The sequence below is a fragment of the Amblyomma maculatum genome, chromosome 1 (genome assembly GCF_055883805.1).
Source record: "Amblyomma maculatum isolate TAMU_Amacu chromosome 1, ASM5588380v1, whole genome shotgun sequence".
Taxonomy (NCBI): Eukaryota; Metazoa; Arthropoda; class Arachnida; order Ixodida; family Ixodidae; genus Amblyomma; species Amblyomma maculatum.
Window position 1 is genome coordinate 364,627,723 of NC_139344.1, and position 27,920 is coordinate 364,655,642.

General features: G+C 45.6%; 1 protein-coding gene across 2 annotated transcripts in view; it reads right to left on the bottom strand.

Moving 5' to 3' along the window:
• LOC146208006 (neprilysin-1-like) overlaps positions 1 to 27,920 on the bottom strand; it is a 65,055-nt gene that overhangs the window by 30,829 nt on the left and 6,306 nt on the right. Inside the window, exons 1-3 of one of the 2 annotated variants that reach the window (XM_084591695.1) lie at positions 25,395 to 25,704; positions 3,769 to 3,868; positions 3,533 to 3,661 (exon numbers count right to left, since the gene is read on the bottom strand). In XM_084591695.1, coding sequence (XP_084447821.1) covers positions 3,533 to 3,550 — 18 coding nt within the window. In that variant the 5' untranslated portion in view covers positions 3,551 to 3,661; positions 3,769 to 3,868; positions 25,395 to 25,704. Of the gene's footprint in view, positions 1 to 3,532; positions 3,662 to 3,768; positions 3,869 to 25,394; positions 25,705 to 27,920 lie in introns of those variants that run through there. The other variant, XM_084591696.1, reaches the window with a different exon arrangement.

Here is a 27,920-nt window from a genome sequence, read left to right on the forward strand (position 1 = left end):
TCGTCGTACATGGCCTGTATTATGAAGTGCACAACGTATTAGATTTGTGTTTCTTGGTGAGTTTGGCGGTCTTCACTCTCAAACCGCAACATATTGTTACATGGTGACAAGCAAGAATACGGCAAAACTTGGTGAAACGATGATTTAATGGCTAGCCTAACGCGAGGGCTCCTCTCATGCCAATGCCGATCTTCTTCTTCGCAACAATATTTTTCAGTCTCTTAATTTTGTAATTAAATAGTTATTTGAAGCCGATGGCATAAGCGACAAAAGCGATAATCCTGCTTTAAGTACGTCGCGGGGTTTTACATTCGTTTCATCATTAGCAAACCTCATTTATGGACTGTTTTTGAGTTCGCAGTAATCGCTAAACTTCATAGCAAACTTTTATTCTTAATCTTCCAAAATATCGCATTCACATTATATTTAAAAACTGCAAGCACGATTCTTACTTTTTTTTTTTTTTTTGCTTTGCTGAAAATTGTTGCCTTCTTATCAACCCTATCGTAAACTCATTCTGGTCCTCTACAAATACAACGCTGTCAGTTTTAGGAAGAACAGTTATATTACAAGAATGATGGGGAAAAAAAAAAAGGCTATGTCTCAGAAATCTTTTAGGAAACCTTCAAAAAGTGTGCAGCTCTTCTCTGCACGCATCGTTATGTGTGTCCTTTTTTTAATTCCCGGGGTCTTCATGCCTTTGAGCGCTCCTTCATGCCATGTTATTTCAAACAAATCCAAAATCCACCACCTTGAAAATATTTTGTCTGATATACAGGCTTATGAGGTGTAAATTAATAAAAAACAATTTCATGATTAAACACTTTCAAGCCGTTCTTATGAGGAAGAATAAACATATTTACTGGGAAAATATTTTTTAAAGTAATTATTCCGTTTTTGAGGCATATAAAACGCAAACGTATAGGTCGTTGCAGTGGTCTTATTTATTTTTATTTTTACTGTGTATTACTTAAAGAATCCTCTAATGTTACTGTTTCATTAAGGCTTGGGGTCGATGCTGACCGAAAGGATTCTGGTCGCGCGATGTATATGTCGACTTCTTTGTTTATTAGATAATGTTTTCAGCCTTTAGTATTTTTTACAATGTTTCTGAACCTCTTTTCAGTCTCCGTTTACGCATGCTGCCTTTAGTTTCCCACCTCTCGCAGAATGCGCAGCCGTTTCCCGATTCTGCCTCAAGCTGCATCGTCCACTTCGTATTCCGTTTATTACCTCGCTCTCTTTCGGTCCCTCCTCTTCTCGCTCTTCGCAGCGATATCACGAGAGCACAAACTGTTAGCGCTCTCAAAGGACACCAGCATTTCTCATCAGAGACGCGGCACTCGTTTGCATGCTATCATTTGGACAGCTGCTGATAGTCACTGTTGACGTGACAGGCACTCTAGGCGTGTGTTTGGTCACAACTCAATATATAACATGATAGAAAAACAGCGCAGCAGACGTGGATGGAGGTGAGGAACAAACAGGACGGGCGCTGAACTCACAACTGAAGTTTATTGAAAAAACACAGATATATAACCCAGCCAAGCAGCACCAAACCGCACATTAAACAAGAAAATCATGATGACCCCACACACACACCACGTTCAAGAAACTCAACCTCATTATCTGTTATCAATATATAACGATTTCAAGATACGCTCTTCGTCACGACAGCACGTCGAGCACGAAAACGAAACATGCAAGAGGGCGTAACATGTAAACAGATTGCCAGCCATTTACATCCTCGACTGCGCGAATATTACGAGATGACGGGGAAGTGACATTTGTAAATGACATTTTTCGTTGTAAATCGACAGAGAGCACAATCGAGCCATCAGTAGCAATGAATCACCTCCTACTGGAAGTGTGTATTATACACCTTGGCTCATTATATCGGGGTCCAGACTCCTATCCTGGCTTACACACTTCGGAACTGATACATTGTCTTTGACCTTTTGGACAGGTCAGTCAACCGGCAGACGTACCGTTATCTCTACTTGGTTGCCGACTGTTTTGTAATTAATTTTTAGAAAATAGATGCAACTATACCATCACAACGCGAAACAATTAAGGGGTCTTGCGGACTGAAAGAGATTGTAGCTTAAACTTAAAGTCTACTGACCACATTTATTTCGTTGATTTGAAATATTCGCAAAGTGTATGTATAAAGCGTTTTCTTCATATACCTTATAACAGTCATCCATCATAATTATTCACTCCTGTTAATCAGCTGTCCAGAAAAGCCCCCGCCAAAAAAAATCAGATGCTATGTGTTGGTAGGCCTTGCTGTTCCAAAACAAAGATATAATTGAACCGAAGACGCAGTTGAAATCTCCCGACACCATCATTTGATATAAAATTATGTCTGCGCTGCACCAAGTACTAATTATGTACGGTTATTTAGAATGCGCAAAAAAAAATAGCATTGTCCTTCGATGGTTACGATCACTGCTCTCAGGCTACAAAACATACCCGCAATATTTATTTCAGCTCAATTAAATACACGACGCCCTAACTGAAAGCTGCCGAAATATACGACTTCTGGAGGCGAAACCAAAGACTTCAAGTGATGCCACCGGCGCAGTGTATAAAATAAATAGCTGGAGGGCGTTAGTTTTGTTTTCCCTACACTGTAAATCTGACAATAAAAGCCACAAAAAGCGTTCTCAAACACTAGTGGCCGCAATCTAGAAGCTACATTGAATGGAGGTGTACACAGGCCTTCCGAGATGGCGCGGCCAAGCCACTCATGATGACAAAAAAAGAAAAAGAGAGAGATTTCCGGAGTGCCAATCGCACCTTCGACCAATATCGATTGGCGAGGAGCCGCGACGGCTTACACGGTCGTCCACTGAATTCGATGCAGGGATCTGCTGAGCGCCGGTTGCCGACCGGCGCGTGAACACAGGGTGACGCGTCCATATCTCAGTGTACGGTAATTCGGCTCAAAGCAAACACGAAACGGCATTTCAAGCGCAGGGACCTTGGACAGGAATACCTCTACTCGTAACGGCTCTAACACAAGCGCAGTTGATTCCAGGTGAATCAGCAAAAACGTGTAGTGGGGATCAAATATCCCCCACCCCCTTGTTTTAAGAAGAATTAGAGCGAAAGGTTCTGCTGCTTCTACGCTGTCGGACACTCGAGATTCCAGCGAAGACACAATCTGCCACCGCACAGATATGGCCGTACAAAGAGCTGACAAAAGTAAACATACACACGAGCGAGTGCGTGTACACACAAAAAATATGTATAAAACTGGGGCTAGCTGGCCATAACACAGCCAGAAAAAGTATCTGATTTATTAATCGAATGTGTGTGATGCGACATCCACGAACAACGAACGCCATGCAACCAGTCCTCCTCTAAGGCTCCTCGCCTCCTGTATAAAGATTATTCGCGCTTCTCGCCCACTTACAAATGTGAAGCCATATGCACTTGTGTACGGGTTGTGAGCAAAAGTGATCTTTGGATACCGTTCGACGGCATGTGAACCGCCGTAGCTGATATGTCAACTTTGGGAGCTCACCTGTTTGTTTGACGCCATGGCTGGAGCTGGGCGACAGGCGATGCTACGCTGCTTGCCGCCTCACGCAGCGCTGAATGTGCCTCGCTGCAGCGTCGGACACGGAATGGACTCATCTGGGCGCCAGATAACCTGTAGCATCGTAAAAAAAGGAATAGAAAAATACAGAAAGAATACAAAGGCTCCCTCGGCTCGAATGGAACGCTCGTATGCAGCGTCTGTTAGAGCGTGTCTCTCACCTTCGACGGGGCCTGCAGATTAGATAACGCAGATGACGCTCCACCTCTCGCACGCACGCCCTCTATCTTCTCCCTGGCCACTGCAGGATCTCCCGTCACACTGGTCAGAAAAAAATACAAAAGTAAATACATAAGGAGGGAGAATCGTTATCAGGCTCCTCTACCAGTCCGTTCTTTTTTTCACTAAAAAAAAAAAAAAAAGGGAAACTTGACTGGTTGCATATCACGAAATTTATAATATTACCTAAATGCGATATAATATTTTATTTCAATTTTTCTGTTCATATTTTTATGTTATACAAGCTCCACAATGGTCTCAACGGCCTAGTTAGGCTTCATGATCCGATTTTTACGTTTTTTTTTCTCTCTCTTGCCTGTTGGGAGTAGTAAATAGGAACCTTATCGCTACACACTGTATCAGCCTGGCGAGGAGCTAAACTAGGAGTTTGCGGACGGTAACAATGCGAACCGTTGCCGACATGCCAGGACGCTATATATTCTGTGCCATAGTAATTCAAATTTTTCAGGTAGATAAAAATTCACCGCTCTTAGACGACAGCATAATAAAACTTCAATGACGTTCTAGTACGACCAAAACTACCAAAAGCTCACAAGTAGTTTTTTTCTTTGTGAGTTTTAAAATATTGTCAAGAGAGCGCATTTTTCTACTCATTGCCAGTATCTTATGGCGTGGGATCCTGAATGCTCACCGCCTTCTATGTCCGTCGCAAACAACTTAGCCTTGACAAAGCCAGCTTCAACGAAACGTACAGTCCCCGATCGACACACAGCTCGCGGTGAAGAAGACGTATCCTCTAAGGACCAACTTGAATAAGCTACGAGTCATACCCCTCTCCTCTCCCACACTGGCAACCTAGTTGTGCCTTGATCTGACATTTTTGTTCCGTATGCGCTTCGAAAAGCTTTCAAGAAAGGTTCGACATGTATTCAATATAAAAAAATAATGCTTGGTAAATCCTTTCCAGCAGCAGCCCTTCCTGGATGCTTTGACGTAACATCATATTTGTTGTAATTACGTCTTCCATCGTTTTTTTCGACATTTCCTATCATATCATGTTGCAAGGAGGCCTAGAATAACAAACGTGAATGACCGGACTTCCTATAGTTTATAAGACCATCTTTCGACCACTCATTATTACTTTCGGTTGTGCTTCGTTGCAACAACTGCATGATGTTCACGTGACACTTGAAGGTGCCCGACGAATAGTGTTCTCGGAGCCTATGCACGTACACTGATAAATACATACGACGAATAGGACGTTCGTTTAAAAACTGGCTGTGGTTTAGCTTCGGTTAAACCTAGTTTGAAGCGGCAGATATAGCCGAGGCGCGCGGCATGCCTTTACATATATATTCTCGAGATTGACGTCAGCGATCATGTGTCTCGCAACGCAGCTGCTCACGCGTAAAGCTACTTCCCAAGTCAGTTGACCTTTAACCTCGACCTTTGGTAGTAACACAGCTACCTAAAGTGGTTGTGGCTTAAGATCCAACTTGGCCTCGAAGCTGTTTGAAGGTCATCAGAAGCACACGGTGACCTTGGCGTTACCACGCGTAGTGAGGCTATCGCTTAAAAAACGGGAACAGTCACACCGGAAGCTGGGCGCATTTGGCAAGGGATGGGCTTCCGGCACGCCCGCTTCGTCTCGGCCCCCTTCGTCCGAACACTCTATACTTTGAAGCAACACCTAAATGTTCGGCCCGAAAGAAGCAGTTTGTTTCGCAAGGATACCGCAAACGTCTGGTATGGACATGCAGTTGAAAGCTTCTATACAAACTGAGCTTTCTTTGTATGGAAGATAACTATGCTGGAGAATATTGGGCGTAAAATATAGCCTTTTGGCAAAGATCACACTTCCGCATAATGGCCGCGCGACTCAAAACCCAAGTTTTCGTCGTCATAGCGGCGACGCTGAGCACTAGCTAGAGGTGGGTATGATTCGCCCTGCAACACCAGCACCCCCGACGGAAATCTGAACGTGTATTTCCTCTATTCTCGGCATAATCCATTATCCTATTTCCCACAGCACGAGAAGAGATTCCTTGCTGTTGAAAAGAGAAGTTGCGGATTTCGGTCGGAAAGTAGCTCTGCTACAGCTTTTAAGTATACAGAACTGATGGGGCATTAAAAAAAAAAAAGGCAAAGGTCGTGTAAGAGCCTTGTATACACTGCCGGCCCCATCACAAACAGTGCCGACTGGGATACGTCGTTCGTGCGAACGGCGAGAGGGAGGTTGCAGACCATGTAGGCTTTGCACGTGTGCGCCATGGGTGCATCATGGAGACCAGGTACACGGACGTAGAAGGGGAACAGGTTACTTCGATGTACGTACCTCGTTGCGCTCCCGCCCCTTCCTGAGCATGCACTAGCATGACCAGCTACAAGCACTTCTGAGCTGCGAACAAGCGGCTATGTGCTTTTGTGCGAAGCTCCATCGTACCGATCACTCTGTCAACGTCACTTGTGAAATCGAGACGAAACCACCCCATGGCTAACTTCCGCAGTTGGACCCTTTTCTAGGCCTGCTCGAGCAGCCATTTAAGAGTTCTCAGTGGTTTTCACTTACGACGCTATTTTTTGCGGTTGTATAGCGCAATAACGACTACAGGGCCAATCTCCCGATGCATGCGCGGCTTCTGAGTCCGGCACAGGCAAAATAAGCTTCCGCCGTTGCTTTCGCTATTCTAGAGTTAACCAGAGTTAAATCACCACTAACTTTTTCCAACATTTCGAACACCCTTAGGCTTGGAACTTATGGCAAATTGTGTACTTCAATAAAGGAAATCCCATACAGGTTAAACGTGTTTTCTGGCTTACCAGCGCTGGCAGAATTTTTCTGGTCATTGGTCAAATTTTATCGTGACACCCTACCCTCGCCACTTCTCCCTACGGACTTTCGATGTGCGACCTTTCCACGAACTGAAATCGGACTCTACAACAAAATGACGCGTTTGGGTGCTGCATAATGGGACGGTGTGCAAACCATTGTTTCAGATCATCTCAGGGTGACTGCAGTTTGCCCATCCGCTAAAGAGGCAGTACGACGGGTCGTGATACTGCGTTTCTGTAAACAGGCGAAATCATCAGCAGCCTCATGAATAAACAGCCAAGTTTCATATACATTTTCATCAAAGGGAACCGGGAATAATTCGTTGGAAAGCGAACAGGCAGCATTTGATCGCAATCAATTCGTATACAGTGCGACCGCTGGCGCGTATGTCCTGTGTGAGCGCTGATTAATAGACATATTGACCGTATTGCTAAATTTGTTTTAAAAATATGTTTTCTTATTAACGTGGGTGCTCATGTGCACACAAAGACAGTTGAAACACCTGCTCACCACCCATACTTTGTTTCTTGCATATGTTACAACGAGCACCTGACCTCGCATTGCCTGAAGTCGAGGTTAGTATATTACTTCCTGGACCACCAACAAGATGACACTGATCACAAGGTGAAAGGCAGATGTTAAATACTCTGTGGGGTCTCCTTAGTTCTTAGTTATACGCAGGTCGTGTGTCTGCTGCGGAGATGCTAAAATCCCGGTGAACTCACATTGTCAGGGACGAGGCAGCACCACTTCCCTCACCGCTTTCAGCCACCAATACAACAGCCGAGACTCGCGCCATTCCACTGAGGCACCACTGATCGTTCTTCGACCGAGGCAGCGTGCCGTAAAGCCACTCTGTGCACCGAAAACAAAAGCGCTCTCGCCTAGCAAGCGTCTGAACGTGACGAACGCGTCAACGCCGGCTCAGCATTCCTGCCGCCGCCTCTTCAGCGCGTCCTCCGACATGTTTATAGCGATGCACGCGCTCCGAGGCTCCTTTCGATGTCAACAGCCTCGCTAGAAGCCTCCCTTAAAACACGGGGCCTTTCTCGAGAGAAGCACGCGCCCCTGTTCGGACCTTCGCTGCCCAGACAACAGCAACGTCAACACGGCGAAGCGGGAAGCGTGCGTAGCGTTGTGCGTACGCGTGCATGTCAGTGACACTGGAATCAGGATCATCCGTGGGAACAATATATATGCCTGGAGCGTACAGTGTCCCGTTTATATAGTTGTCTCCATGTTTTTCACGTCATATCAGTGAAATAAAGGAAATGTAACGAAGAAGAGACTATTGAACGCGCCAAGAGATGACGAGGCGTCGTGTCCACAATCCTTGGAAGGCTGAAACGCCTGCCTCTCGTGTAACAACATGAATATGCTCATGTATGCCACCGGTAAAGCGACAGGTATCTTCCATGAGAATACCTCCGGAACCATATGTCCCCAAGGGCCGGGTCTGTCTAAGGGCAATACATGGCGCTCTAGAGGAGCGAGCTTTGATTGCTACTTGAGAAAACTGACTTCTTGCCGTTCATCCACTACTTTTATACAGCCAGTCTTCCTCATTTCGAATTTTTCCAGCAGAAGGCAAGACCTAAAAACGAAGTGCCGAGGAAATATGTATGTTGGCAATACAATGGACAAAGGGAAACGAAGATTGGGGTGCTGGTATTTTTTTAGGTTTATAAATCCAGCTTCTCGGTCACTTTAGCGAGCCATCTTACACTCGGCCTTCTTGCGCTAAAATTAGACGTCGTCTCTGTATAAATACGATATCTTTAGCACGTTTGATCCGGTAGAAGAGAGAACCTCTTTAATGAAGAACGCTGAGAATTTAACAAACGATAGAAATCCGATCACTTGCCATTCTGCTCGGGGAAAGGACTTCGAGAAGGAAAGGCGGAAGGAGAGGACCCGCCGCGAAGATATGTGGCGTCTTTCATCATTGCTTTCCTTAAAGGCACTGTGCCTTACCAAATTATAGGTATGTCAATCTGGGCTGTCTTCAATGAGGTATCAGCCGTCGGACGCTATCTGGCCGTTGTGATCCTCCTATTTAATAGTTTATTTCGTTATGCAGCAAATGTAGCTTTAATAAACTGCCCGTCAGCTAAAACAGCCGATTCCGGCGTTGTATTTTGCAGCCCTTATAAGTGTCTCTCCATTGACGTGGTATCGATTCTATCCGTCCACCATCCCCTCCCAATGCTAGCCTTGATATATCATTGAGTGATTATGTGCGCTGATCACGCATCGTTATCTTTTTTATACAACCATTGCACAATTCCGGAAACAGCTCCCTCTTTTACAAATTTAGAAAAATAGTGCGTAATCCGCTCGTCTCCTCGTGGCAGCAGACGTGCAGGTTATGCACAGTGGGCCGTTATTGAACGTAATATGCACAATTACTGCCTTACCAAAATTTGCCGCCATCTCTATTCTTCGGGAATATGCTCAGTTTAACGCACTGAAAGAACTCATTGAGCAGCCAGAGGCAACAAGAGATATGAAACGAAAATATGTTATACAGTAGCTGATCCCCCTTCATGGGAGTTCACCACTATTACAACGAACAAAACGACTAAGCTACGTCGTAAAGATAACCCAGAGTCTCGCCCTCTGGTTGATGTACTTCCATGAACCTGTATTGCCTATACACATGCATAGATTACAGAAAATGGCGGCAGAAAAGCAGATACCACCCCGACTCACGAAGAGCTAAACGTACATAATGAATACGAAATAGAACATCCGGACCCGCTTGTAATGGAACTTCAATACGCAATCCGCGATGCAATGAAGGTCATAAATAAAATAAGAACAGAAGCCCACATCTATACAGACTCCTTAGCTGCCATAAAACAACTAAAAGAGTGACAAAGATACGTGTAACGCAGAATATCCATGAGCTTATTAAGAAAACAAAAATATGCTTCCAGATACACTGGGCACAATACAATGCTGAGAAAGCTGAGTGTAGAAAAGTTGGCAACCTCACACCAAATTCCAAACGCTAATGCATCCCCCACGAAGCTCCGTCGTCCCCATCCTAGCATCCTCTTTGCGGAAAAGTGCGCGTGCCCTTATCCCGCCGTGCACTTACACCCTCCCTAATAACTTAACTAGACTGGGGGAGGTATACCTTAGAAGGATAAGAGCTGGGGCGCCCCTTACCCAGTGGGTCAAGTGTCAATGGGACTCCCAAGACATAAGACCGACTACCTGCCCGAAATGTTCTACACCGGCTGCAGAGGGGGAGGGGGCCACCTGCTGTGGACTTGTGCAGGGACGAGGGCGTCATCACACCATTACTCCAGGAAGTAGGACTGTCGACGACGAAGGAGGAGGATTCTCCGAGTGGCTAACAAACAACAATAAAAGCAAAAGCTTTCTCCAGTTTTTGGCAGAAAACGATTTTCATGTGTTTCTATAGTATGCTTCATGGCAAGTTAGCGAAATAAAAAAAAAATCAATGCACGTCTGTATTAAGTATACAGTCGTTTTATAAAATATGACTTCCAAGAAATATTTCAAACGGTAACTTAACAACTTATACGAAGAGAAAAAGCGTATAAAAATGGACGAATTGCATACGCTACGTAGTTTTATATGAAAAGAAGGGAAGCCGGGAAAGACCCAACCATTTTGATCGTCTCAGCTTTTTTTTTTTTCTTGTAAAACTATATGCAGCGCCTTCAAAAAAAAAAAAAACTCGAACACAAATGTACTTAATGTAAAAAGGCGTCGTAATGATAAAGGCAGAAGAGTCAAGAAGGATAATTGGCAAAGATAGTTAACAATTGAAGATTGGAAATCTGCAATTGTTGATCACCTATCTACAAAATTTCGCGTTCACTACCGTTCTGGGATGCAAAACATTCTCAACAATAAAAACTATCCATACATATCGACAACACAGCAAAAATAGTGGTGGCCTTCGTTACAAAGCCCGCATAGCTAATATTTTGCTAGACAGGCCTAATCAATGCCTATAGTAGAGGAGCTTCATCTTATTCTATTCAGCAAAAAACCGGCTTCTAGCTTTACGTGCATAACCTTGCGGTCGTGCAGTTAATAAAAGACGGTACAAAAACAACTGCAATTTATATATGCTCTTACAGACAGTAAGTAGATATGAAAATGAAATCGCTTGCTTCGAGGACGAAAAAACAAAAACAAAAACAAAGGCCGAAATGGCCATTCTACAAAGTCCAAGCATCTCCTTTATGCAGCAAGACTACTGGTCCCACGCGACCTCATATGTGGTTGCAGAGTGGAGAAAGGCGCTCTCTTTTAGACAGCAAAAGTTATCGGATTTCTAGCATTTTGATGTGAAAGCCTGTGCAGCAAACATTTGAGCTAATGAAAAACATAACAAAATTTCGGCACTTGGCCCTTACATCATGATTTGGAGTGTCAACGTCTCGTCGCCACTGGTCGGTAACTGGAGCTTGGCAAATATGACGTCGATGACCTCGCCGACACTCGAAGGAACCGGTCGGTGAAAAGCAGCACTCTGCTCCCTTGTTTGAGCTTTCTACCAAGAGCCCCGAAGACAGCCCCAAATGGGCTTGCAGCAACAAGCAAGTGGGAAGGAGCCGCTGTCTGATTGGCTTTCAGGGGACTTGCCCTTTCTTGACATCTTCTCGGAGCATGATTCATCGGCGCTCGCGAAGTACCGGCCAGCCTCGCTCTCCTCCCTCTCCCGGTTGATTCCTGTGCGCAAAGCGGGAGCTCCTTCCTTTCTTCCCCGCCCGCCACTGTCGTCTCCGTCGATTCCGTAGCGGGATTTTTATCCCCACAAAACGTTTCAGTGCGATATTTGCATGAATAAAAAAATATATATAGGGGGATATATAGTTAGCGAGCTAAATAATCAGCGTCTGCGTGACCGGTTTGTTGGCGGCTTTTACGCGGCGCCACGGCGCCTTTTTGCTCTCTTCAGCAAAATTTGGAGTGAGAAAAAGATACATTTCAGAACGACTATATCTAAGATAAGGTTAAAGAGGCATATGAAATGTTAGCCTACTGAAAAAAAAAAATAAAAGTAACATAGCCGACTCATGAATAAGACTGCTGAATTGTATATATTTAAAGCGAGTGAAAGTTATACTAATATCAATAAGACAACAAAGAACCTTATGGAAATCAAAGAACGACGAAAAAAGCCAGGAACTTGCTGAAGATATTTATATGCAACTTAAAAGAGTCCAGTTGTAGGCCAGTTAATGGGACATCGTAGAAATAAAACCGCGCAAACGGTTTTACTTTTTTACGAGGAAATTAATAAATGGCACATCTATGGAAGTTATAAGCTCATGAGGTGAAAGGCTCGTAAGCAGCAATAGCCAGGTAAAGAAATTGTGCAACCCTAAAGGAATACGTAGATTACGATCGATACATGTCATGCTCGAGACCAAAATGCATGGTGTCTCTGTACCGCCTGCCCCATCAACTCGCACACAAAAGTAAGGCTGGAAGCACCGTGAATGGAAGGCAAGACACCACACATCCTGCGGCTTCCTAACGAAGAAAATTACTTGAAAGACCCCTGGAAAGTAGTGTGGAGTGTACGTGAAAACAAAAGTGGAAAGAGCTCACCGAACGTAATGAGTAAAAGCAAAGAAAAAAAAAACAGCAAATGTTGAACTACCAGCAGCACGGCAAAATCGCTATAAACAAGCTATTAACGAATAACCTGAGTGCATGCATATGTAAGAGAGTGGAATAGTTACATTCAATACGCTAGCGGAATTTGTTTTACAGGAGACCAGGCATAACGCTTTACATGTGGATCTCTCGCCACAGTGAAATACCTGCGTCGGGTAAATTTCGCTGCACTGGAAGACATGGAGACTTGGCCGATCTTTCTCGCTGTAGGTCAAAGCGACTTCCGAGCGTCTCGCATTTTGCAGGTGAAATCAATATGTCACAATGTTTCGGCACGGGCAGACAGCAGCACCGTTGCTGGAGACAGGGACTCTCTAGATGTCTTTGGGTGTCAATCTTACCACCCACTTGCTGCGACGCCCGTCCTCTCCCCGCTCAGTTCAATAACTGGTTCACTGCATTGCCATGCACCGCCGAGTCGTCCGCGGCTCGCGTGAGGAACATGCGCCAACGTGCCCGGGAAGGGCGCGGGATAGGAGGGAGCGGAGGGTGTATTTATGTGTTGTGGGGAAATGGGAGGGGGGGGGTAGGGGGGGGAGGGAGGGAGGCAAGGCGAGAAGGGCTTTAGAGAACTGTTGCTTCGCGTGCGCGGGGGCATCTTGTTCAAGCTCGCCGGAGTGGTACGCCGCGCTCAGCCACGACCACACTGAAGTGGCGCGCGCCAGTCCTGCAAAGGCTGATTCACGCTGTGCTAAGCTTGGCACTGCGTAGCATCGGAGGGCGGTTGGCAGCAGGGTTGCGGTTTCTTTGCGAGCCCCTAACTTCAGACAGGCATAAAGCCATCAACTCTTTCAGTGAACAATGCAGGGCAGGATCTGGTGAAAACATGGACCAGTCTGACAGCTGCTCTAGAAGGAGCTGGGAAAGAGCGCCATGACAAATTCATGACCACAGAAGGCACGGGAAACAATCGGATAGCACCTTCAGATAGGAACAAGTCCTTGCTGGTTGAAAGTATTCAGAGGAATACAAAGACGCCTTTTTGCGTAGAGCAGAGCAAAGTGGTCATCAGGTAGGCAACCAGTGTCTACTAAAAAAAAAAAAAAAAATCTTATTTTGCTCTTTTTCCCCGCTAATTTTTCTTCTTTTATGTCATCCTTTGTATACATCTTCTTTATGCCAGTTTCTTATACAATATCTATATATTTGTTTGTATTTTTGTTCTGCTCTGCACTAACTATTGAATTCATCGTTCATTTCTTTCCTTCTTTCTTTCTTTTTTTCTTCATTCCACGCCTGCATTTATTCTTAGTTTATATACCATTGTTATTATTTCCCGTCTGTGTGTCTTTTCTTGTTTGTTTGTTCGTTTTTTATTTCTTCGCTCTTTATTCCATGCCTCTTCTTTATTCCGTTTTTTTTTTTCTTCCCATTATGTGTATTTGCATCCTGTCGCTTCCTCCCTGCTTCATTTCGTTAACTTTCTTGTTAGTTTAAAGAGGCAGGGGGGGGGGGGGGGGGGGGGTGTACGCTTAAGGAAGTCTAGAACGCGAGAGCGTGAGTGACTCCCGTCACTACCATCAGCCATCCATCTAGTCAACGCAGATACGCTCCTTGTTTTACAGCCATAATCAGTACATTAAAGACCTCACAATAACCTTGATAAATAAAGCCTTACATTAAACAAGCCTTATAAACGGTTTCCTTTACTGCTGTGCTGTCTTTCCCTGCTACGCGACCTTTCCGATTGGTCGTGTTAAGCCGTGAATTTGTGTTCAGTTGTTTTTATTTATTTTCAAACTGCTGCAGCTATGCTACATATTTGGTCGCTATAGGCAACCTGCAATGGAGTTTGCTGAGACATGTGGCGCCCCCTGGCGGCCGACGGGATCTAATACTGAGTCGGCGCAGAAGCTGACGCCGTATATGTTGCGGCCGCTGTGTTCCTTCTGCGTTCGCGTTTTGTTATCACAGTGAGTGTGATTTATTCATTTAGTGACTTCAGTGGTCTCATACGTGCTTCGACTACTACGGATGTGAACAAGAATAAAAATAAGCGCAAGGGCGGCGAGAAAGACTGCCACAATCACGGAGGAAACCTAAGCGTACCGCTTGCTGGGAGAACCTGGGGAGAATGAGAGAAGGAGATATTGGCTGCGAGAGAGTAATATGTAACTGAAATTCGTTTTGTTATGGGGCCATTGGCGTACAGACGCCAAGAAGCTAAAATAAGACGACTGCCCGTGAGCGGAGGAAACGGTATAAACTTCTGACTCGGGGAGTCGCACGCTGGTTGGGGCACACCGGGAAGTTCTACTCAGTATGCGCTCCGCGCTGTAAAATTTGGCGTGTACTGGTAATAATGCTGTGCAAGATCGAGTGGCATACGTCCAGAAAAGCAACAAAGCCGCGCAGCCGCAACATCGTATTCCAGCCGCATTTCAACGGAGGCGAAATAAAAAAAAAAAATGTTCGTGGATCTGTGAACCGGATTTCTAATGCGGTGTCTATTCGGAACCACAAAGCCAAAATATCTTCAAAACTTCCAATTACAGATTCCAATAAGCATATTTATCTGTAAATTAGTTCTTAAGGTGCTGAAAAAGTCGAAGTGGCGGAGTGTAGAGGCCCGTGATATACTGTGTACGCTGAGAATGGAACTTCGTTCTATAGTTCCGCGCCAAATATTTCTTTCACCGACTGCTCAAGCTACCCAAGAGTCTATTGTCCCAGACGATAGACTATTTCATCATTAGTAGCAACAGTAAAAAATTCTAACTCTTAACGACCTCCTCTACGAAAGCTTTGCCGTTGAGTGCCAGCATTACCCGCCGGCTTTCCCCCAAGATTGAGGTACGGAGGTACAAAATGCATGCCAGTTGTTGTTGTTGTTAAGAGCTTTATTTTTCCAACGGTGTAGGAGGCCCCCTACTCCCCGCCCCCACGAGTTTTCGTTGATCACGCTACAACCGCACAGTGCTTGCAATCGCCACATCCGTAGCGGGTACCGCACCATGCCTCCTGTAACTTCCGCGGCACTGTTGAAAAGTGCACAGTGCACCACGAACAAAAGTGTTCGTCATGGTATTAAACTATAAAGCAAAACCGAGAGGACATTATTATGCTGTAATCAAACAGCAAGAACAAAAAAACAAAAAACGGCGATCAATCTCTCCTCAGGTTCTCTCTGCACTTTCAATGTTTGAGTATGAGGTGTGAACGCAATAGGTAAATGAAAAGCTACGTTTACAACATTTTTCATTCATTTAATTATTAATTCATAATCACATATCCGACTGATGCCCTGAGAGAATAAATTTCGTTAAAAAAAATTCCGTCTACTCACGCGAAATTCAAAGTTGTGCGCGCGGGGGTTCCGTCGCGAGCGGCGCGCACTTCGCGGTGACGTCGACACCGTTCACGTTTTAAACATGAGCATTCTCGAACAGGCGGTGTCCTTTCGTCAGTATCGATTTTCGGAAGTAGCTCTGAAGACATTCGATTGCCTTAAAACCGCAGAAAGTGAGAGCCGTGATGCTTCCAGCCGTACAACGCAAACGCAACCCGACCGCGCCGGCCTACTCAGATTACTCGGCGCCGCCGTTGGCGGCACTGAACGCTGCGCTACACTAGCGCCGCCTGGCCACTGCAGGTTGCCTATAAAAACCGTGATAAAAAAAAAAGTACTTGCGTGAACCTAGCAGTGTCGTGTCTCGCTCGCAATCAAATAATGACCTTCGATATTCCTTTCAGAGTAAATAATTTACTTCATATACGCTTATAAGTCATAATGACTTTTGGCTCTTGACGCGACCTTCTTTTCGCCAATTTCCGAATGTTTCAGTCAATTTTCAAATCTACCACGCCATGTTTGACGTAGTCAACAGACCTAATTACCAACTAACTCTCCTCGAAAGCCGCCTATAGCACATACACCTATGCTCGATCACATTATACGCACATGTGACATAATCGCTGCGCCTAAAGCTACTATATAGGCTTTATAGCTTATATAGTAACTGTAACTGCGCCCACACCGCAACTCTACCATAACAATTGAGGTGATGGCTTCCATTTTTCACGGAGGGATGCAACAGCAACACAGCAAGGTTTGGGCCTGAAGCATTGGCGTTCAATTTATTCTTTTTTGTCTGTTACAAGCTCGGACCAGCCGAGCCCTGCTCCCTATGGAAAGGTCTAACGACCTACAAGACGGGTTCACACAGGCTGGTCAACGCACAGACTTGGGACTAGCCTTGTGAAGGCGTGAGGTTGCTTTTGTGAAGTCCGGTTCTTCTCGGCAGGAGAGAAATGACCTCTCCCGCGGGTTCCAATTCTTCGCCGCACAGCTGAGAGTCGAAGAATCGATGACCTTGCCTGTGACACAGCTGGGAGTCAGTGAACTTGTGTTTACCCCGCCTCCTTGACCCTTCGCACGAAACGAACAAGGGATATCACCTCCCCCCTATCCCCCTTCTTCCTCCCCCCCTCCCATCCCTCCCCTTGGTTAACGCGTTGACGCACACCACATGTACGACACCGATGGGCGCTTTTAGGGGGAAGTGCTGGCAAAGGAGCTTCAACAAAGCTGTCAACTGGGGGAAGCAGAAAAGAAGACAGGACAGGTTGGTGAACCACGATCGAAAAAAAAAAATATATAACAAGAGAGGCTGCAGCGCAAGCCACTGTCGTTTCGGGATCCTCTAATTTTCGCCGTATGATGGTCTCGCTGTTATGTTTGTTCTTTTTTCTTTTGCTCGCGATATTTTTTGTTAACACAGAATATAAGATCACCAGAGATCTCAAACTTAGAGGTCCATCTCATTTTCATGGCTTCACATTTATGCGCGTCCAAGGATTTATTTGCGCAGAATCTCAGCGCAGTCACTGGGTCTTTAAATGACCGCGAAGGAAAAGAAAATTATAAGGCATTGCGGAAAGGAGCGCTTCCCTTGATAGGGCTTCTTGGTGATCTGCATGAGACCGAATGAGGTCAGTTGTTCCTGGGTGAAATAGGAGGCTGTGGGACATACAGTAAAAGTAATAGCAACTTCACTCATAAGTAATGTGGAACGTCTCCTGTGTCTGTCCTCATCGGCGGACAGTCGGGACAGTTAGCACGTCACTCCAACTTTCAGAGGGAAGTGGATGTGCGAATCCCAATTCATTCGCAATCAGGGGAAGGATCAGGCAGGGGGGAAGGGCAAGGGGGGCAATCTTGGCAAAAGCGTAAATTTGGTTGGGGCAACTTTAGGGCTTTTTTTCGGCCTCCTGAGAAAAGGCGGGGCATTCACTTCCACAAGTATACTGCATTTGTGAGAAGGGAAATTCCCTTTTAGCATCCACGGGTGGATACTAATAAATAATATCTGCCTTATCACAAACTCTCACCATCGCGGATTTCTCCTAATCACGTAACCAGCGCCGATCCAACTTCGAGTTGTGTTCAGTTCGCTGTCGCCCTGCACAATCTGATCGGTCGGCAATCCTGTACCGACTGCACCGCGGGATTGGTGGTCCCGAGTTCAAAGCCCAGACAAGGGGAAATTCTTCTTCACCTATGACACATATCGGAAAGCTGTTCTTGGATGGTTACTCATGAACAACCATTTCCTTACCATATTTCCTTCTTTGGCAGTCCTCTTTTACCAGTCGACCGGCTAGCGAACAGCACACGTCGTGTCTCAGTTGTCTTTATCAGTTTTCTTTTCGAAATATCTCACTAATCCCAACATATGCGCGGCTTTCTGCGGGCATGGACATAAAACTTGTAGCTTGTAACTCGCGGCATCGATTCCAGACAGCTGGCGATTAATGATGTGAGAAATCGATCCAGTAGGACACGGATCCTTTCATGCGACTTGCACGCTTGTAGACATTGGCGCGAGCGCTTGTTCTGTGATACCTTTAAAGCAGCTAGGTCTTGAGACGACAACATTGCTAGCGTCTCATACCACACTCCTGTATGAACATGACATAATTGTAGTGAAACATTATGTTGAAAACAAAAATAAAATCAACGCAGTATCGCCGAGAGAGGTTGACTTCTGTTTTTTTTTTTTTTTTTTTTTTTTTTTTTTTTTTTTTTTTTTTTTTTTTTTTTTAGCCCCGAGAACACTCTCTCCGACCCGCGAAGCGCTCGGATCGACATTAGGGTCGACCAGCATTCGGCGAGGTCTGTCAACTGAACAAAAATGGATAACTAGGCGAGCTTGTTATGGTTCATTTTGCATGCTGCATGCTGCAATGCGAACACAGACGAAGGACGATAGGAAAATGACCCCACCACGACAGGCGTTGACCAAGCGCTATCCTCACATCTATAACATTTATTGAGAAAGACACTATACACATTTTATACACCACCTTCAATAAACGAGTCGACAGCACTTGCGAAAACACTTGCCAGAGGTATAGATGCATAGGTTATCTATAGCGCGACGTAATCTTACCAGAGCTTCCTCTCCCCCTCCCCCACCATCATCACCGCCTCTCTTTACCTATAGAGGCAAGATTACGGACTATCAGGGATTATCAATCAGCAAAACAAAAGGCTGACTTACTCACTGCCGTTGTCTTTATTGGATGATATAGGGCTCCATTAGTTGTCCTGTTTTATCCTAGTGGCGATATATTGGCAAACAGAGGCGCTTTTATTGTGAAAGCAATACTACGCCAGGTTTCGGCCGTCGCGTGGTTCGTGGCCGCAGTCACGAATGAGAAGACGAAGAAGAACGCTCGGTCACCCGCAACTAGTGCTTTCGCTCCACATTCAGTTCAGCAGCGTTAACCCCTTTTCATTTTTTATTTTTGTTTTTTTTTTTGTTTTTTTGTTTTTTTTACCTTACCATAGTCTCGACAGTGGTAATCAAAAACCGAGCAGTTTGGATAAGAGAGGAAATTTAGAATTTCTCTGGCGTCCGTGGATTTATGCGTCTGTGAGTTTGATCTATGTACGTATACTTTATTGCATCCCATTGTAATCTCGCAAGCACATTGTGCAATGTCTAATCTGTTTCGACCTTTGTATAAAAATGAATTAAATTCGATCAATCTGTGGAGATGGTTCCTAAGGACAAGGCAGGGCCCGCTCAACTTATGTGGCGCTGAAGAAACAATGCTAACCGCGAACACGCCATGCTCTTTTAATTGTATGCTGCATTGTCTGCGTAAGGAGTATAATAGCCAGCCTTCCCCATCTGTCTTTTCTCTTCCTTTTAGATTCATAAATCTACATCACACCTGCCTTGCGTGAGCAAGGAGGTAAGGAGCGGTCCCCCTCTGGGGGAAGCTACGTATATTTCCAGGTTGTTGTTTTTTTTTTCTTTTTCTTAGGGAATGGCTCATGATATCATGAGGAAGTGAGAGAGGGAGATGAGGCGCGGACAGGGAAAAATGAACTGGAGAACTGGCGGCCCAATACGCCTATTGCTGTTCAGGTGACGTCATCGTGTCAGTGGCGTCAACCTAGAGCCATGACCTCGCGACCTCCTCGCGCCTGGTAGATTCGTTTTCTACGTCACGTTCCTTCCCTGTGGACTTGTGTGCTTTTAAGCCCTGTAAGGAGACTCCGGGAAGCACCCCTCGAGTGTCCTAGCTGGCGAGTGATGACGAGGAGATTTCTTTTCACCCACAAGGTTCTAAACGCTAGAGATGGCTAAATATTTTCATAGCAACTGCAAAGATACGTGCAGATGAATTAACAGCCTTACATTGTAATGTGAAGTAAACATGTTGTAAAAATGTGAATATCAAACAATTTTCTTATTCGTCTCGACACACTCAGCACAGTGACGACGTGAAAGCTCAATCACTGTTCTGTTTTTAGCCGGTGAAAAGTAACTTCATGTAGCTTTAATTGCCTCAAAAATCACATTCTTAGAGTGAGATTGGAGCCCAAAAGTGCTCTAAATTCTTGTCGTTAATAATTATAGAAAACCATTATTTGTGCTTCAACCTGTTTTGCAACAATTGTGACACGAGGCATCGAGACGGAGCTGGTTTCGACCTTTGCAAGAAACCCCAAATCCGGTACATTACGCGACGCCTGCAACAGAAGCGTAAAATGCCGCAAGGCTTAGCGGCGCCAGCTATACTGTCCCGAATTGCAGTAACGCACGTGCAGACTATGTTACGCTATTTACCCCGCAGAAAATGCATAGCGCCAAGCAGGTGGCGAGGTTGAAGACCTTTCCGGGCATGTCAACAATGAATGCAATCACTTTGTAGATATTTGCGATGAATCACGGCTTGAGAATTAGAAGTATCCGTGAGCATGAATGATCGAGTAGTCAGAGTCGAGGCATACAATGCGTGCGACCCACACGAACGAAACAGCAAGCATCGCTTTCTGGATTCCAGGCTGGTCTTTACGGGCGACAGCATAAATTTCTGCTGCAGGCTATGGGGCACATCTAAACTTATAGGAACATCCTGAAAGATATGGTGACACATATTATGCACCAAATTATATATATATATATATATATATATATATATATATATATATATATATATATATATATATATATATATATATATATATATCAATTTAAAACAATGTTTAAAGGCGCTGTCGGCCCTCCCTGTTTCTCTCACCTTAACGAGCCACAATCAATTTTAGTTCATCAGAAATAATTACTGACACGGCTACTGTTGAGAACTCATGTAATGAACCTAAATCCTGCATTTTATATCAAGTACCTATTTAAACTTGTTAATATATTTTCCCGTCATCACAGCTGTATAGAAAGCATATACAGGAATGGATAACCGCCCTAAAGAATGCTACAAGGCTAAATAAAGGGCTCAAGACCGAAGTTACCTGAACACTTTAATTTGTTTTTCATCCTGTGCTGCACCAGAAGGCATTGCTACAGCATGACCAGCTGTTCATACACATGTAATTAAGGCAGGGGCAACACCAGGGTCAACGCTAAGCTAGGATGTGAGCAGTGCTACATCGTTGACAACTCAGGCAGAAGCAGATATATGTATAGTATCCGCTTAACATGAAATGAGGAAGGTTGCGCTACCTTCAAAAGTGTGTTTAAAGCGTGCCCGATATGTAAGCCTCTTTTACAACTCCATATGCAGAGAAACTGGCATCAAAAACCTTGCTAATAGATTTCGAGCATAAAGTCCTAATTTCCTTTTACCAGGTCTTCATGAGCCCAGTTGACAGATCACACATAAATCATATTCTAAGACATAAAATGTCGCATTGAATTTAAAGATGACTTGTGGTGGCAAGCCGCCCACAGAAAGTATTTTAGTGAGCCACGTGCAGCTTTTGAGCGAGCTGACTATTTAAATCCAGTACTTTGTACAGCATTAGAGGTGAATGCCTGGTTCAGAAGCATCGTCACTGGTGCAGCTTGACTCAATATACACAGTTAACAAGGAAATAAAGCTGATGCAGGGCGTAGTGTAATAAGTAACGCTTTATTTTAGCGACGTCGTATTTATCAGTCTATATTATGACAACAGAGAAGCTGAATGAGGACGCCATTAAATGTGTATGCTGGAGCAGGTCATTTTTTGTGCGAGTGCCGAGATGATTTGGGATTCCTTTGCCGCTGATGTGGGGTTGTATTGACCGGATCAAATCTGCAGCACATGCTTAGCAGCCAAATGTCCTCTCCTCTTTGTCAGCGTGGCCAGCTAGTAAACAATATTAATATTTGCCCGAACCATTCTGGCCACACAGCTGTCTTGCGGCCTCTTCACACTTTCTCAGTATTTTACTACAGTACTCGCCTGTAATTCTCACAAGCCTGACACAAGCCTGACACAATTCTCACAAGTTCCCACATGGGCTGTATTTTTACCTTAAAACTATACACCAGAGTACCTCGCGTATTCGTAGCGGCAGCAAGTGGTTTACTGTCAAGAGGATGTCTTTAGACCGCATTTGCACGCGTCATGGTCAAAGTTTTGGCACCACGTGGTCTCCTTTTGACCTGCAGGTTGAACTCTCTTGGTAACTTCACTTTCCGAAGACAGAAAAGGAAGGGCCTTCAAAAGCCGGGACGAAGGTTCTCCTTGCCTTGAGGAAGATTTGCTCTAGTAAAATAAACCATGCGCTTTTCATCGCCCTCAACTGGTGGTGACTACGATGAGTAGGCTGTAAATATAGCAGTATATTTCGTCAAATGCAGCCTGAAAGTTTAACCTCCGGGACTCAACAGACCCAGTAATAGACAGTTTCCTGCGAGCGCTTACCGTAGTTTCGATCAGCGTATTTGCCGGATGCTACGTAACTATGACCAAGACTCGCCTGTTCTGTGGGAACAAGATGGAGGGAACGTTGAAAGTTTTAAGGAGTAACTGGAAACATAGGAATATTTTACGCATTGTTTTGTTTTTCGTTATCAAAGCTTTCCGTACATAAGCACCGGTAAGAAATCAAGCGCCACTATAGCGCCAGCGTCTCCGAATAAAAGTAAACAAGAAAAAAATGTGTAGAACGACGGGGGCGCACCCGGACAAGATGGCGCCGAACTCGGGTACGACTTCGCCAAATGTGACGTCATGCTCTCTGATTTTTTTTTCCTCGCTCCATGGTATGGTAACGTTGTAGATCCTTAGGTTTTTGATCGAGCGCTATGTAGCGACGTAAAAGATCTTCCCTAGAGCCCCAGTACCCATTACAAGGTAGCGGGGATTTGTCCCAGATAATTTTAAGCAGAGCTGGATCCTATGCAGATGGCGCCGGCGCCAGCCGACATTCGACAAACACAAAGAGTCCGCCGCACATTGCTTCAACGCGGTGCAATGCTGCGCAGCCTGCCCTCGGCCCCTTCGCATCCCGGAGACGCAGCGCGCATGCGCGTAGCACGCGCCCTCCACTGCGGTCTCGTCCGACCTAAAGCAGTGCTGCTCTTGCTGTTTGTAGCGTGAGTCATACCAGGTCGTAATCCGTGTTCCGCACACGACTTGACAGCCGATGGGAGAGAGACGCGAAAAGTAACGGCAGTGCGCACTCTGCCCTTTGCGCTCAGGCGCGGCAGGCCGGATACGGTGTGCTCTAAACAGCTGGTTACTGAACGCACAAGTGTAGTAATTTGAAGTCGCGTAATTCCTTCATTCCAAGCACAGGTAAGCACTGACGGCATATGTTGGTCAACGGGACGGCAACGGAAGAAACACAATAACAAAAACGGAAATTTGCTGGTCCTTTCGATGAGGAGATTGAACCCATACTGCGCATGATGAAACTGTGCACGCCCGGTCTCCGACTCGAGCACTCGTCCTTTTAGGTATTTCGCAATTGTGGGCCCGGTCACTGGCTTGATCTTTCATAGCCATTTATTTAGCCACTTAGCTCGTCTTTGCTGAACGCTCAGTAAGCCCAGGCAAGACCATCACTTTCTGAGCCACAAGCACATCGGTGCGGGCTCTCACCGGTTCATCCTTCCTATAAGAAAAAATAACGGGCTTGCACTGTGTACTTACGCAGACAACTCGCAAAAAGCGTAGAACCATGAGACTTATTTTCAGCCCGAGCCTTAGCTGATTGTATAAATCTGAACTTTCTATGGCACAATTTACTGCATTCGTGTTCGTTCCGACTCGCTATAAGGAGCACTTGACAGTCCATCGAATGCGACATGATCCAGCACCCCAGGCTCAGGCCCTCGGTTCGCTTCGGCTTGGCTTTCCTTGAGCCTCGACTCTCAGAATGCTACAGAAGACGGAAAGGAGTATTGGCTTCCCGCCTGATCCAGTTATCGCCGTGGAAGTATGTAGTAGCTCAAGCGATCATCTGGAGTAGCTCAAGCGATCATCTGGAGTGCTAGAATCGAAATAGAAAATATTTTTGAACATAAACCTGCGTTTAGATTTTCGCCAGATTCCTGTTTTCTTAATTGCGCGACCATTACAGAAGGTACCTTAAAGTCATGAAGTCACTGGGAGGTTATACTTGCTTATGTATGCCGTCTTTGGGGCGAAAAATTATGCTCATCTGACACATTTCTTAATCTCGCGTTCCGCTCTTGACAGGTAATCTCATTCTCATACGAGCAGCTAATTTTAGCTGTACATATAAAATAATCATTTCAATTACTAATAATGTTCTTTTTTATAATCATCATAGTATACAATCTAGTATTGTAATACTATGATTCTATCAACTATCACAACGTTTTTCCCTAATACCTGCTAATTCCAGATCGGTTTTGTCTCTTCTCCATCTTATTCTTATTCGAGCTCTTATTCTATGCGAAGGCCACGAAGGTTTCGGCACTGTTCAACACTCAATATGCGCGAGTGCGACGAGGACTAAGCTAGGCGCGCAACGGACTCGCGTGCGGAAGGTCGCTCCGCTCAGCCGTGCTCTCAGCCAAGCGAAGAGGGTTCGGAGACGCTGTATGGCCTTGTCATATTTATACACTTGGTTTTTCATGAGCGGCGCTAAAATCCACCTGGGCCCGCAGCATCCACTACCGGTGACGATATACACTCGGGTTGGCTTCGCAAAAGTTCAAACGAGGGAGCCTATAGACGACTGCGACGCAAATCGCATGGTTCTGCATGATCCAAACAAGGAAATACATGTCTGGTACATGCATCGTCTTCGATAAACCTTCTGGTTGCGTGAAAGCAACCCCGCGCACACGACTCTGCGTTGCGAAAGCTATAGTCTAGGCAGCTGCTGTAGATGCCACTGCCAATGAACAACAACAACAATAACAACAAAAAAGAAAACAACAAACACCGTAAGCATGTACCAAGGAATTATAAAAAAAATATTATAAAAAAAAAACACCGAAACATAACACAGGGGCACCGTGAACCATGTGCCGAGGAAAATCCCGTCAGCGATTCTACAGACCTGTGATGATATCCACGTTTCGTTGACTCTCCTACATGTAGAATATAAAGCATTACAGAACCTGATGTGCCCTACTTTAGCGACTCTATCGTAGCGCTACGGTAGAGCAAACCAGGTAGCCGAACGTTGCACGAATGCTCGTCCTGCACGCACGTGCGATCAAGCGTCTCCGACGTCCGCGTGCTACGGTCTGCACGAGCGTAGCTTTCGCGGCGCGAGCCGCACATCTCGTCGGGTAAACAGAGCAGCATGACTGCGGTCAATCAACCTGTCTGCTCGCTCGCAGACACTCGTCGAAGCAGCAGCGATCGGCTCCATGGACTCACGTGGTCCACTCCATCGTGCAGGTGGTTCGTTCCCGCGGTGCTCCGGCCCCGGTCTTCGGCGCTGTTCGGCTTCGGTTCAGGAAAAGAGAAGGCCCCACGCGGCTGACTATCCAGAAAGCCAGAAAAGGTGCCGTAGTATAGATCCAGAAATGATGCCCCGGTAAATCACTCGACTGAGAAAGCGTTCCGGTGCAGTCGGGGTGGGCATGCCGTTTAGCGAAACTTCAGCGGCAGCAGAGACGCTGCTGTGTTTCCCCCGCTGGTGACATCACTGTTCTGCATGACAGCTGACGACGCCCGCCACTCGCGCGCATGCAGCAGGCAGCAAGCGCCGCTTGGAGGGCGTAGCGCAGCTGCGGCTGCAGAGTGCGCAAAGCGCGCTTCCTGCAGAGAAAGCTGCTTCCGCCCCCACAGCCATGACGACTGAAGGCGCATGTTGTGCGACTGTTGCTGCTGCTGCTGCACTGGAGCCTCTGCGGGACTCCGAAAAACGCTGGTGTGCAGCCGCTGCGCGGAGGTGCAGTGATGCGTGGCTACTCTCCTGCGCGTTCCCGTTATCGTGTTTTCTTCATGGAGTTCCTTGAGTGATGGACACGGCGGTGAATTTCTTACGTCACCCGCACCCACTGACCGTCGTTCGTCCGGCAGTCGATGCACCTCAGTGACTATGCGTGCCTTTGCGACACCAAGATGGCCTGTGATAACTCCGTTTGGGGCACGGTTGCCAATCAGACAACTTTGGGGCGACGCAGACACTTCAATCGGGCGAGTGTATGGAAGCTATAGCGCGTGAACATTCAGAAAAAAAGGTGCGCAGAGGTGTCGTTTCAAGTGCACAGATCTGGATATCACTGTGATAAGGGGATTAAATTCTTTCAATAGATGCGTATCAATGACATCCCCTTTTCTGAGGAAACTGTCGGTTTCAAAATGCACGTAACAGCAGGGCTTCTTTCTGATTATCGATAGCTCCATTTGGATGTAAACACTTGAAGACGCTCTGGGTAACCTGTACATGTTCGTCGATGCCTGATTCTCTACAAAGCTTCTAGAAAAGCTTGCTTACGTCATTAGTCAAGGCTTCAGTTAGAATAGCACGAATGAAGTTTATCCGGAAAACCACCAGTGGCGACAATTTTGTTGTTGTTTTCGCCAAGACCTGCTCATACGACGTTCCTAGTATCATGGTATATCCAGAGATGAAAAAAAAAAAAAAAAACAGCTAGTTTGAAGCGTTGCAAGGTGTTTGTACATAAAACCTCTTTGCCTGACCGTTAAAAGCACGAACACACCTATGTTCAAGGCAGCAGTCTCCAAACCCGATCAGCATTCAGCCATAATAGAGAATTCGAATCTATCCCGACACGCCGGCAGTCTTGCTTAGACGTAGGCAGGAATCATGTTTTCTCCCTTTTATGACATAAATAAGCGACTGAAATCATACTGAAATATTCATATTGCCACCCCACTGTCCATCTTCTGCCGCCATCAAGTGACTGAACCATGTCTTGGCACGTGGCTGAGCGTCGTTCTCTTCTCTCTCGAGCTTCGCTTCACTAAAAAGAACCAGCTCGATGTTTTGTTGCTTGCCACTCTTCTTCTTCCTCTTCTACCTCTCCTTCATCTTCTCCTTCTTCTTCTTCTTGTTCTTCTACTTCTTCGTTTTCTTTTTCTTCTTTCTCTTATTCCTTTTCTTTTTCTTCTTTCCTCCTCAAACTCCTGGCCCAACTCTTGGTCTATACCACGCGACAGTTGCTAGGCAACGGTCACGTCGCACAGTGCCACGCCGACGGGTTGAAAACAGCGCAGTGTAGCTTTCGCTACAAATCCAAGCTCGAAGAAGTCCCCCGGAGTTTATAGTGGAATCTAAAAGCTAATGCCCATTCAGGACGTCGGATTCAATACACAAAAGGTTATATTTATTTCTCTCTATTGAAGTGAAACGGCTTACTGTATCTTTCTGTCTCTTGAAGGAAAGACATGAAACTGCTTCCAGCCGCAAACTTTGTGCTTTTAAAACGAAAATAAGTTTTTAGACGCCTCCGAATGAGTATAATGTATTATGTGGTATAACAAAATACAGTCGCCATGCAATGGATGCTCAGCCGGTGTGACATTGTACAGATGGAAACGAATGTTGCGCTTCCCATCTCGTTCCGAAACGCCGTTGTCACGATATGCTACGTAGTGAGGACATAGCCTTGTTGTGTTACTGTTCTTTATTAGAAAATTAATAACTACAGTCGATCCCGGATGTACCGAAAACGAATATTTAGAATTATTGCGATGTCAGTGCACGTTAAAGAACCCCAGGTGGTCGAAATTTCCGGAGTCCTCCACTACGGCGTCTCTCATACCCATGAGTCGCTTTGGGACGTTAAACCCCACAAAACCAAACCAAACCGAACTATTACTTATGCTCAACTGTCTGAATATCCCCTTGAGATTTCTGGGCAAAGGAGCAGCAGTGTTGCTCGCGTTCGTCGAATTCCCGTCAAGGAGATATTCAACTGTACGCAAAGGGCG